The following is a 14,058-nucleotide window of genomic DNA, read 5'->3' on the forward strand; positions in this document are numbered from 1 at the left end:
GAAAGAATGAAACTTGACCACTCTCTCACACCATACACAAAAATAAACTCCAAATGGATGAAAGACCTCGATGTGAGACAGGAATCCATCAAAATCCTAGAGGAGAACATAGGCAGCAACCTCTACGACATCGGCCAAAGCAAACTTTTTCATGACACATCTCCAAAGGCAAGAGAAACAAAAGATAAAATGAACTTGTGGGACTTCATCAAGATAAAAAGCTTCTGCGCAGCCAAGGAAACAGTAAAAAAATCTAAGAGGCAGCCCACGGAATGGGAGAATATATTTGCAAATGACATTACAGATAAAAGACTGGTATCCAAGATCTACAAAGAACTTCTCAAACTCAATATGCGAGAAACAAACAAATCATAAAATGGGCAGAAGATATGAACAGACACTTTTCCATTGATGACATACAAATGGCTAACAGACACATGAAAAAATGTTCAAAATCATTAGCCATCAGGGAAATTCAAATCAAAACCACACTAAGATACCACCTTACACCAGTTAGAATGGCAAAAATAGACAAGGCAAGAAACAGCAATTGTTGGAGAGGATGTGGAGAAAGGGGGTCCCTCCTACATTGTTGGTGGGAATGCAAGTTGGTACAGCCACTCTGGAAAACAGTGTGGAGGTCCCTTAAAAAGTTAAAAATTGAGCTACCCTATGACCCAGCCATTGCACTACTCGGTGTTTACCCCAAAGATACAGACGTAGTGAAGAGAAGGGCCATATGCACCCCAATGTTCATAGCAGCATTGTCCACAATAGCCAAAGTGTTGAAGGAACCGAGATGCCCTTCAACAGATGACTGGATTAAGAAGATGTGGCCCATATATACAATGGAATATTACTCAGCTATCAGAAAGAACGAATTCTCAACATTTGCTGCAACATGGACGGCACTGGAGGAGATAATGCAAAGTGAAATAAGTCAAGCAGAGAAAGACAATTATCATATGGTTTCTCTCATCTAGGGAACATAAGAACCAGGAAGATCGGTAGGAGAAGAAAGGGATAAAGAAAGGGGGGGTAATCAGAAGGGGGAATGAAGCATGAGAGACTATGGACTATGAGAAACAAACTGAGGGCCTCAGAGGGGAGGGGGATGGGGGAATGGGATAGACCGGTGACGGGTAGTAAGAAGGGCACGTATTGCATGGTGCACTGGGTGTTATACGCAACTAATGAATCATCGAACCTTGCATCGGAAACTAGGGATGTACTGTATGGTGACTAACATAATATAGTAAAAAAACATTAAAAAAAAGAATTAAGCCCATGCATATACAGTCAGTTAATTTATGACGAAGGAGTAAAAAATATACAATGGGAAGGATAATGTTCTTCAATAAATGGTGTTGGGAAAACTGAACAACCACATGGAAAATAATGAAATTGGTCCCCTGCCTCACACCATACACTAAAATCTACTCAAAGTGAGATTGAAGACTTGACCGTAAGATCTGAAACCATAAAACTACTAGAAGAAAACAGGCAGTAAGCTCCCTGACATCAGTCTTGGCAATAATTTTTTGGATTTGACACCAAAAGCAAAGGCAACAAAAGCAAAAACAAACAAGTGGGACCACATCAAACTAAAAAAAGCTTTTGCATAGCAAAAGAAACAATCAACAAAATGAAAAGGCAATCTACCAAACGGGAGGAAGTAATTCCAAATCACATACCTGGTAAAGGGTTAATATCCATAATATATAAGGACTTGAATATTTCAACAGTGAGAAAACAATCTGATTATAAAATGGGCAAGCGGGGGCGCCTGGGTGGCTCAGTTGTTAAGCGTCTGCCTTCAGCCCAGGGCGTGATCCCAGGGTCCTGGGATTGAGCCCCACATCGGGCTCCCTGCTCCGCTAGGAGCCTGCTTCTCCCTCTCCCACTCCCCCTGCTTGTGTTCCCTCTCTCGCTGGCTGTCTCTATCTCTGTCGAATAAATTAAAAAAAAAAAAGAAAGAAAAGAAAACAGTATGGAGGACCCTCATAAAACTAAAGACAGAACTAACATATGATCCAGTAATTCCACGTCTGGGAATATACCCAAAGGTAATAAAAACATTACCTCGGAAAGATATCTACACCTGCATGTCTGCTGCAGCATTATTTACAGTAGCCATGACACGAAAGCATACACAAGATGGAATAGTATTCAGTCATAAAGAACAAGGAAATCTTGCTCTCTCTCTTTCTCTCTCTCAAAATAAATAAATACATCTTAAAAAAAAAAAGAACAAGGAAATCCTGCCTATTTGCAACAACATAGGTGAATCTTGAAGGCATTATGCTAAGTGATGAGCCAGACACAGAAAGATAAATCCTGTATGATCTCACTTACATATGGAATCTAAACACTCCCCCCACCAACTGAACCCCCCCCCCCAACTCAAAGATACGGAGACCAATTTGATCGTTGCCAGAGGTGGGAATGGTGGGTGTGCAAAACGGATGAAGGTAGTCAAAAGGTACAAACTCGCGCCTATAAAACAAATAGGTCAAGGTAATGTAATGTACAGCATGGTGACTACAATTAATTATACTGTATTACATATTTAAAAGTTGCTGAGAGAATAGACACTAAAAGTTCTCATCACAAGAAAAAAAATTTGTGACTATGTGTAGTGATGGTTGTTAAGAGTAGGCTTATTGTCATGATCATTTCACAACATATGCAAATATCAAATCATTATGTTGCATGCCTGAAACTAATATGTTATATGTTAATTATAAAAAATATACCTCAATTAAAAAAAGACTATTTCAATTAAGATGTTCAAATCATTTTTAAAATTTCAAAAATAACTTTTCATGTAAGTATCATTATGAAACCAGCTAGTAGCACCAAAAACTTCAAAATTAAAGGTATCCACTTTTGTATATAGGTGTTATATTTTTTCAAAATCGAGTTATTAGCTATGATACTTGGTAAACCTAACTAGCTAGTACATGCAATGATTAGTCTGTGAAGTTGCAGTGACCCAGTCTGCACAAAATAAACAAGGTCATCATATTACTACTGTAATTCATCAAATCTAAGATGCCACAGGATGTAAGACTCATCCTGATTTCACAGATGTTAAAAAAACGTGCTCTAGGATTGATGAAATGTGGTGGTGGTAGTAGGAACAGCAGTAGGAGCAGCAACGGTGGTGATTCTAGTTGTAGTCGTAACACATAAACCTAGTGTTTGCTATGTACCAGAGGCACCGCTAAGTTCTTTATATAAACTCATTTAATCCTAATAACCTTACCAAGTAAATATTATGACAATAATTATTATATTATATAATGTATAGTTAATATATAAAACAATGTATTATATTAACATGTGAACATAATTATATATTAATCAGATATTATATTACATATAATATATTGTTCTTATTATCATTACTTAGATGAAAGTACTAAGGCATAGAAAGATTAAAAAACTTGCCAATCCCCTTGAATTAGTGTTTTTGTGGTTTTGGTTAAATACCCAGGTGCAATTATGGATCATAGGGTATTTCCATTTTTAAATTTTGAGGAAATTCCATACTGTTTTCCACAGTGGCCGCACCAGTTTGCATTCCTACCAATAGTGCAAGAGGGTTCCCTTTCTCTACATCCTCGCCAACACCTGTTGTTGCTTGTGTTTTTGATTTTGGCCATTCTGACAGGTGTGATACATGCACTCCTATGTTCATAGCAGCATTACTTACAATATGGTATATATATATATTTGGTATTTATATACATATGGTATATATATTGTTTACCTTATGCTGTATATATATAGGAATATTTTTCAGCCGTAAAAAAGAATGAAATCTTACCATTTGCAATGACATTTTTGGAACTAGAGAGTATAATGCTAAACAAAATGAGTCAGAGAAAGACAAATATTACATGATTTCACTCATATGTGGAATGTAAGAAATAAAACAAATGAGCAAAGGGGAAAAAAAGAGAGACAAAAAACAGGCTCTTAACTCTAGAGAATACACTGATAGTTATCAGAGAGGAGGAGGTGGAGGGATGGGGGAGACAGGTGTTGGGGATTAAAGAGTGCACCTGTTGTGATGAGCATGGGTGATGGATGGAAGTGTTGAATCACTCTATTGTACACCTGAAACTAGTATAATACTATATGTAACTATACTGTAATTAAAATAACTTAATAAAAAAATTGGATGTAAGAGCAACCTTAATAAAGTAAGACTTTTATGGAATCAAAGTTTTAAAAACTTGCTTCATATTATCAGCTGATAAATGACAGGGACAGTATTCTATCAAAACATGCAAATTTTAATGTCCTCAGACATTTGTATATTTTGATTGGTAACTATTATTTTGAAGTTCTGAATTGCAAATGGGCAAATGTACATTATACAGCCCATTCTTGGAAAGAGAATTTGTGAGAGCTTATGCAGATATTGTGGCTAGATAATCAAAGAAAACTTTCCTGGGCTGAAGGAGAGAGTAAATCTTTTCTATTCCTGTTCTGAAAGGAAGGGGGTACCTCAATTTCAGAAAAGTGAGTTAAATATACTCTTTGTTTCTTGAAACATGATCAATCCAGTCTTATTTTATTATGTTTTACTTTTTCCCTGTATCTTCTTTCCCCAGTCCTCTTTCCCCCTATGTGGAGGCCCCCATAATATATATCAAACAAGCATGATGTCATCATACTTGATGTTGTCATATTGTCTGATATCTGTCCTTGGGTATCTTTGTATCTGTGTAAAATGAATAATGCTTTTCTTTTTGTTGCTTGTGATTTACGTGTAGGTGTTTGCAATTTTTCTAAATGTTACTACATGATGGATCTCAGTTTCTCACTCGACACTATTTTCCACTCAACACTGTTTTAAGGTCTATCCACATGTCTTATGCAAATCTAAATCAGCTTTCTGTGTTTCTAAACCTGTTTATGCCAGATTGTGTTATTATCGTAGTTGTGGAATTAAGCATTGTGGACTGATGAAATTGAGTGTAAGAGAAAAGCAGAGTTACTGTTTCCCTGAGATCAAAATGGATTGCTCTGGAAAGTTTTAATAAAGCAAGTCCCTGAAGAAATTGCTGAATTAGGTATGAACAAGATAACAGTAAGAAGTTGGAAAAAATGAATAATCTAGAATTTTGATGGCTTTGCCAATGTCATTAATTTTTTCCCCCTCCTCTATTTTTAAAAATATTTCATTTATTTATTTGAGAGAGAAAGAGAGCATGAGTGGGGGTGGGGGGAGAGGCAGAAGGAGAGGGAGAAGTAGACTCCCCACTCAGCAGGGAGCCCGACATAGGGCTTGATACCAGGGCCCCAAGATCAGAGGCTGACCTGGCTGAGCCAACCAGGCGCCCCCACCCCCTTAAAGAAACGGAAGTGGGAACTCAGAGGTTATGCATTATGAATAAGGTTATACAAGAAAGGAGAGAAGATGCTCCCATAAGTTCACTTATTTCAAAGAAAAGTCTGTGGTCCTATATTAAAAGGTTGACTAATGAATGTACATTCATTTATTTATGTTAAAGTACAATGTTTCATTCATATCAGTTTCATTTTTTATGATTCTCTGCTTTAACGGACTTTGGAATTAACTGAACATTTCATTCCATTGCATCTGTTAAGATTACAGATTTTATGTATTTATTTGTCAGGGAGAGAGAGAGAGAGAGAGCACACGCAGGCGGAGCAGCAGGCAGAGGGAGAAGCAGGCTCCCCGTGTAACAAGGAGCCCGACGTGCGACTCAGGCCCAGGACCCTGGGATCGTGACCTGAGCTGAAGGTAGATGCTTAACTGACTGAGCCACCCGGGCTTCCCATGGTATCTGCTAAGATGCCCACTACTGTATATGCTAAAGAAAGCTGAGCCCAGAAAGAGAAGGTGGGAAATAGAATATACAGTGTTTGGGAAGAAATTGTAGGAACATGTAAAACGCTTATGCTATAAAGCTCATTGGAAAGTAGTATACAAAGTAATATATACACTACATTTGCACCTAATTGTGCTGGATCATCTGCAGAATTAGCTGCTGTAATTCCTCTCATTCCCGCAGGCACCGCCCTTTACAGTGTAAACTCGCTGTTCTTCCGTCAAGAGGTGGACTCTAGTTCTCCATCCGGTTAACCTAGGCGGGACTTGTGAATTGCTTTGACAAATGGAGTGTGGCCAAACGTAGGCCACAAGAGGCCTTCTGGAACCTGCACGCACTGTCTTGGAATACTGCCCTGAGACTCTCTTGGGAAAAAGCTAGCTCTGGCCTGGACGATAGCGGCCACATGGGTCAGAGACAAGTGCTCAGCTGAGGCCCCTTATTCACACAAGCCAGTGCGCGCACCAACCACTTGATGTGTGACTGAGGCCATCTTAGATCACGTTGTCCCGGACAAGCTACCAGATGACCACCTCATGAATGGACCCAGACAGATGAAAGCAGCACTATCGCCCAGCTACTCACAACCCAAATTGTTGACAAATAGAATTGGGTGCTGTTTGAAGCCTCAGGTTTTGGGGTGGTGTTATGGTACAACAGAGAGCAGAGAGAAGTCTACACAAAGCCATGCGTTAAAAAAAAACAAAGGAAGCAAATAACACAATTAACTATCAAAGAGTTCTGCAGGAAGGTGCTTTTAGGTGGCAAAGATATTTGCCTTGGATGTTGAAAGTGAAAATTGTGGCTCAGGAGCTAATGGCTTATCATATTACTATTTATTAAAAACTTGCACGTTTCTCAACATTTTCCAAGCTAAACCTAGAAGGAAAATCTGTTTTTTAAAAATGTTTATATATATATGTATATATATAATTTATAAGAGATGAAGACAGTTTCAATTTCTTTTCAAATTAAACATTGTTCCGCAATCAGCTAACCGAAATTACTGCAACATGAGTCAAGATATCATAAAACTAAGGATAAATGTTTGCTATCAGAAAACTTGATTGAATGTTACCGATGATGCTAGATAATCTATTTTTCATGATAGGATAAAAAATGTAAATATTTTAATTTTACATTTATTACAATCAAATGAATAAATTTTAAAATATTAACTTACCACGGTTTTAGTGCAGTATCCTAGGGCAATTTCATAGTGAACCTGCTCTTTCTCTTGTAATATATTTGGGCCGTATGATTCCACAACAATATACAGACCAACATTTTCTGGATAGACTATTTGAGCCCAAATGGACAGGTTCTGTCCCTTGTCCAAAAAGTAAAAAACATGAAAAATATTATTATGAAATGCCATGTAGGGGCATTTTTCTTTTGTGTTGAAATTTGCACTTTGTGATTCCAGTTTTAAAGGATATTCTCGTGGCTGGACTGTGCCATTTTCAAAAACATATATGAAATATATCTGAGCAGATGAACTCAATAAAAAGAATGACTTCGTTATGCTATTTGTCCATGAATGTAGTTTTATTGCATCTTTAATATTGATCTTGAAATAAAACATGATGTTATTTTCCATTTTTACCACAACGTTTCCAAAATAATCTGGAAAAGAAGGAGAAAAGTTTGTGTTATTCTAAGTAACCATAAATCCATGCACTTTTAACCAAAATAATTTCTTTCATAGCAATGAGGGATTTATCTGTGTTGAGAAAATAAGAGCGTGCAGGCACAAACCTGCAATTTTACATGATGCTGGAGAGCTTCTCTCCCACTTCAGGGTAGAGCGATTATTTTCCTGGATCTATTTCTTCTTGGACTTTTGATATCAGCTTCATAGATGACATCACTTATATAAAAAGGCTGGAATTAGTGCACTACACAATAATGAGCATAGGCATGACAGGAGTAGTATTATTAGGAAGCATTGTGCTATGGATGGAATTGTGTCCCCCCCCCCCCCAATGGATAGGTGGAAATCCCAGCTTGCATTGTGACTGTATTTGGTGATAATGTCTTTCAGGAGGTAATGAAGGTTAAACGAGGTCATAAAGGTGGGGCCCTAGTCCAATATGACTGGTATTCTCGTAAGAGGAGGAAGACATAAGATCTCTCTCTCCATACAGGCAGGGGAAAGGCCACGGGAGGACACAGTAAGAAGGTGGCCAAGTCTGCAAGCCAGGAAGAGGGTCCTCCCCAGAAACCAAACTTGATATTACCTTGATCTTGGACTTCTAGGCTGCGGAACTGTGAGAACGTAAATTTCTATTGTTTAAGCCATGTAGCCCATGATATGTGGCTATGGTAGCTGTAGCTGACTAATATAATCGGGATAAAGGAATGGACGTGTGTGTGTGTGTGTGTGTGTGTGTGTGTGCACGCGTGTGTGTGCTGGTACCTCTTCAGACTCACTCTATAAGTAATAACCAACTTCCTTCCCTTAACAGAGTATTATGCCTAAGTCACAGACGTTCATAGACAATCAGTCTCTTAAATTCTTTGGTTCTGTAGCTGTATCTGTAAAATGAACAGTTGGACTAGTTGATTTCATAGGTTTCTTTCCAGACACGACATTCTCTGTGTATAGCTTCTAGGGGATATACTTTCCCTAATTTAAACAAAAACAACCCTTTAAGGGGACTGACTAAAAGGAGGAAGGTCAATTCATAGAGTGAAGAAGGTTCAGATTGTATTGTGATTATGCATCTTACATTTGAAATTTAAAATAAATAAGTGGCATTTTCACAAATTCCTATAAATTATATTCTAGTACAACTCCTCAATCAGAAATGTCAATTGTTTTTAGAATCAGAATAGTTTAATAACACATCACTGTCCACATACATGTCCTTACAACCTTAAGCTCTCATATAGTGATAATGTTGTCAGTAGGAATTCAACAATATGGTAACGCTGGTGAAATTGTTAAATTGATCCGTAACGTTCATATTCAGCTCGGAGTATTTTCCAGAGTGTTTCAGTATAACTGCAAGGGTGGGATGCCCTTACTGCTGAGGCAACAAGCACAGGGCATCAAACGCCAGCACTGACGTGTCCGTAACTTGGCAAGTTCTGTGGTCTGCGCGGGTGGACTAAGGCACTAAGGTACTTTGGGCAACACGGTGACGAGGTAATTTTCTCATATAACTTACTTTAAAAATCTAATTTTGTTTTCTTTGCCTCCTTCCAGGCTTACCAAATGCTTGGCCTGCTGTACTTTCTGTGTGAGTTTCTAGAAACTTCACCAGGTGGAAGGAGAGAAAAATGCAGGTGGATGACCTAACAAAATCTATCTGGATGTTCATGGAGAAAAGAAGTAGTTGCAGGATACACACAGTACTATGATACATAAAATTTAAAACCTCACAAAACAAAAAATATACATTGCTGTTGGATTTTATATAATGTCCAGGTGACGTGGTGACGCAGTCCTGTCTTCTTCGGCCAGCCTTGTCTGTTGCCACGTTTGGGCCCACATGCTACCTAGTCATACACAACAAGTTCCACAGACTTGCCCTGTTCTCTCCCACCTCCAGGTCTTCGCTACTTCAGCCCCCATCCTGACCACTGATCTGATTTTCCTAATATGCACCCTCTTCCTGTTCTTGTTCTGTTTAGAAGGCATTTCCTCTGTGCGGACTTTCCTAATCTCATAACTCTGGATTAGATGTCCCTTCTCTGTGCTTTACAGCACTCTCTCTTCCGCCTGTCACGCTGCTCATGAAAACATTATTTTTTTTTAAGATTTATATATTTATTTTAGAGAGAGAGAGCGTGAGGAGGAGAGGGGCAGAGAGAGAGGGAGATAAGCTGACTCCCGCTGAATGGGGAGCTGGATGCAGGGCTGGATTTCAGGACCCAGAGATCACAACCTGAGCAGAAATCAAGAGTTGGAGGCTGAACCCACTGAGCCATGGAGGCGCCCCGCTCATTAAAACGTTACTAAACGAACTTTGGGTTAAATGTGAAGTTAAGATGAAAATTGGGAATGATTTTAAAATAATGAGATTAAAAACACTCTATATAAAGGTTTGTGGATGTAGCTAAAGCCCTAGTGAGAAAAATTTATAGCCTTATGTTTCTTTGTAGTTTTAAATGCTTAGGAAACATGACTGAAAGTAAATGAACTAATCAGAAACAGGCACCAGACAACAAAGTTACAAGAAGAAAGCACAAGTGAAGAACCAAGAACGACAGAAGCAGAAATTAAGGAATTAAATAGAAAGTAGATTTGATAAACAAGCCAAGAGTTCCTTTCAAAGGAAAAGAAAACAAAACCAAAAAAACCATAAAAATAAGAAACAGCATCTTGCAAGCCAAAGTAATAAGGGGTGGGGTACAGACAATATTATAAATAAGAAAGGGAATCGTATTGCAGATGATAAGCAGTCTAAAAATTAAAATGGGAAGCCGTGCCTGGGTGGCTCAGCCATTAAGCGTCTGCCTTTGGCTCAGGTCATGATCCCCGTGTCGGGCTCTCTGCTCAGCCGGGAGCCTGTGTCTCCCTCTTTTTCTGCCTGCCGCTCCCCCTGCTTGTGCTCTCTCTCTCTCTGACAAATAAATAAATAAAATCTTTGCGGGGGAAAAATCAGGCCCTGCTGAATGTCAGCTCATGGAGGATGGCTGAAAATTGGCCACTGGGTTAGCAAAGTGGAGGTCATTAAGACCCTTGACATGAGCACTCTCCATGGAATATTTGATTAGAGTGGCTTCAAGAGAAAGGGAGGAAGGACAAAAAAAGTGAAATTAGGTAATATTTTTTAGAGTTTTGTTGTAAAGGGGAGCATAAAAATCAACTGGTTGGGAGTTGCTGGGTGATAGGTATCAAGAAAGACATTACAAGGGGAGCCTGCGTGGCTCAGTCAGATAAGTGTCTGACTCTTGATTTCAGCTCAGGTCATAATCCTAGGGTTGTGGGATTGAGCCCCGAGTTGGGCTCTGGGGAGTCTGCTTGTTCCTCTCCCTCTGCTCCTCCCCCTGCTCATGCTCTATCACTAATTAATAATAAATAAAATCTTAAAAAAAAAAAAGACATTTCGAATTACAGTGACATTTCCTTTAAATTCCATGGTTAGGGCTATCTCCTAATCAGACTTTATGAGGATCGAACTTCCTATTTCTTTGCATTGCCTATAATGTTTAGTATACTATCTCGGGAATAATAAGATTCAGAATAACTACTATTAGCTGAAGGTTTACCACATGTCCAGTTTTATTCCAAGCATTTTACTTACAATCCCTACCCAATCGACACAGCCACCTTATATTCTAGATTAGGAAATGAGACTTGCAAAGGTTCAATGACTTGCTCATGGATGCGAATACAGGTCCATTCAACTGTACAACACCTGCTATAGGTTGAATTGTGTCCCCTCGGGAAAGATGTTGACATTCTAATTCCCAACACTACTTCAGAATGCAACCTTATTTGGAAATAGGATCATTACAGAGGTAATTAGTTAAGATGAGCTCCTACCGTAGTAGGGTGGGCCCTGTGTCCTTGCAACAAAATGGCATGTGAGGACACAGGGAGAATGCTGTGTCGTGATGAAGGCAGAGCTTGGAATGATGTAGCTGCAAGCCAAGGAAAGGCAAGGTTTGCCCGCAAGCCACCAGAGGCTAGGCAGAAGCAATGAAAGAGCCCCCCTTCAGGTTTCAGAGGGAACATGGCATTGCTGACACCCTGAATGGGGACTTCTAGTCTCCAAAACTGAGACAATAAATTTCTGTTGTTTTAAGTTATCCCGTTTGTGGTAGCCCTAGGGAGCCCTAGGAAATGAAGACAACACCATATCACCTCTTACGCTGAAAATGCAAATGTAGGTTACTTAGTATCTGCTGAGTGATCAAAACGAATCTATGGGAAAAACCCAAAACTTGAGTTTGCCATTTCCTATGTGAGATCATAGTTAACCTTAGTAGAACTTAAAAGAGATCCATTTTTAGGTGGCAAAAAGTACACCTTTACCTACCAAAAGCATCCTATATGATTGCATTTATAATTGCTACATCTTCATAAGGAAGATGTCTACTATAAAATCTAGAATAATTTTTACATAATGAGAATGCCTCACCCATGAAGATAGCATGAATACTGCTGTTATGTGATAATCTTGATAGATTTCCAAATTCTGTGGGTGTTTGTACAACTCCAGTCTCGGTGAAATTGTGATAACAATAGTAGATTCTGTGTTTGTCCTGTAGTATAAAATCTGGCAGCGCTCCATATATAAAATGTGGAGTTAAAAAACTGTCAATAGAGACATCTAATGCAAAGTCTTGGGACATCCACTGTTTTGTATCTTCGTTGTATATTACCAAGTAAATCGTTTTATTGACGTTACACGTATTGCAGTAATTTAAGAATAAGGCGAGTTCCAAAGGGTGTCCTGGATACTCGACATTGTGTATAGTCAGCGTAGCAGCTGATGATATATTTAGAAGATTTTTCAGTTTTTCAGTAGTTATTATTTTGACAAATTTAAGAAAAATATATCCAAGATAAACTTCATTTTTTGTCCATATTGCCATGCTACTTCTTCTATTACCCTATAACAAAATTGAAAATAATTAGAAGAGCTTTGGTTTTAGGGATAGTCTTAACAATTCTGGTATGCTAATTTGCTATATTTAAAATGTAGTAACTACTAAGGTTTAACTTTTAGTGAATTTCTGAATAATACTCTAGGCATTGAGATATATTACATAGAAATATATGTATTCATAAATATAAATTATTTCAGTAATTTTATTCTTTGACATATTTTTTTCTATCTGTAGAAATAATTCATCTTAATTCCCTTTTAAATTGACCCTCAGAGAATATCAGCCTTCTCTTTTCTTATGTATTTTTCCACTCTGGCCACAAGTGCCCCTTCCATGTTCACTACTGTCAAGATATAAAGACACTTCAAACATTAAGTTATTTTTGGAATTATGGTTTCCTTGGATATGAGATAAAGAGAATACATAACTGAAAACCTTAGACAAATCAATACCACCCTTTTATGAACACAGACTGTTAGAGAGGAAGGCCACTGAGAGACTGTTATGTTTGAAATTCAGTGGGCCTAATTTCATTTAGAGCACCAAGGGGTCCCCCTTCTTCCCTGTCTCTCCTTCCCAACTGTTTCTAATTCTTAGAGATTTTTACTTAACATGTAACTTCTATGTTCATGATGACCAAAAGGAGTCTCTTGGGCACATCTTGTCTCTTTATGTAATGTACAAATATTTAGTATTGGATATACTCAAACAGGATGTAGACAGATCTCAAACTGGTAACCAAAGAAACAGACTAATGGGTTAAGAGTCATTTCAGTAAAAAGCCATTTTTTTCAAATGAAGATTCAGTTTAAAGTCTAGAGCTTATGTTGCTTTAAATGAGTGTGAGACGATCCTCAAAGAGGAAATACATTAGAAACAAAACGATGAGCCATTCATAGAAAAGACCCATAATTATTCTTATTTTTGGCAGAGGGATGGGAATCCATCATAAATATGACAGATGGGAATTCCAAGGAATGAGTTTTTACCCACCCACAAACTTTCCCATAGATCTTCACTAAAGTGCTTGCGGGAAGTAAGCCAAAGGTTTTGGGACAAGGCAGGGGAACTGATAGATCCCCTTGAGGCATTCAGGCCTCAAATATAAAGCAGTAATCCTCTGAAGACAGGAGGGGGCAGGCAGTAAGGCAGCCAAGTTGAGAGAAATCCATCTGCATTCTGGGTTCTCAGCTACCATAGGCTGGGAGTGGGTAAGAGAGCTGAGGGAAACTCTCCCTCTGACACATGGTTGGCCTTCACAGAGTGTAAAGCAGTTTCCCTGCCATGACTGGGGACAGGGAAGCAAGAGAGAGAGATAGAGATATCTCCCAAAGCATGAAAAGCCAGAGCAAGATGAGAGAGGAAAGAATCCCTCGGTGATGAAAAAGCTGTAGAGCAGAGACAGCTCTCCCCAGGTTTGGAAAGGTGGTGGTCAGTTGTAAAGTACGAAGAGATCTCTGGAGCCTTATCAGTGCTAAGAGCCCAAGCATGGCTAAAGAGAAAACAACTCATAAAAATGTTGAAGGACCTAGAGGAAAAGATGGGCAACATGAGGGCAGAGATGGGGAATTTCAGCTGAGATATGTAAATGATAAAAAAGAAATGAAAATGCTAGATATAA

General features: G+C 38.6%; 1 protein-coding gene across 1 annotated transcript in view; it reads right to left on the minus strand.

Annotated features, from left to right (window-relative positions):
* The window catches only part of CATSPERE (catsper channel auxiliary subunit epsilon), a 168,768-nt gene that overhangs the window by 48,923 nt on the left and 105,787 nt on the right, over nt 1–14,058 (minus strand). The window contains exons 11-12 of the mRNA XM_045796212.2: nt 11,966–12,432; nt 7,054–7,496 (exon numbers count right to left, since the gene is read on the minus strand). Coding sequence (XP_045652168.2) covers nt 7,054–7,496; nt 11,966–12,432 — 910 coding nt within the window. The remainder of the gene's footprint in view (nt 1–7,053; nt 7,497–11,965; nt 12,433–14,058) is intronic.

The sequence above is a fragment of the Ursus americanus genome, chromosome 2, assembly GCF_024610735.1.
Source record: "Ursus americanus isolate L20-20 chromosome 2, mUrsAme1.1.p, whole genome shotgun sequence".
In the NCBI taxonomy this organism is placed as follows: domain Eukaryota; kingdom Metazoa; phylum Chordata; class Mammalia; order Carnivora; family Ursidae; genus Ursus; species Ursus americanus.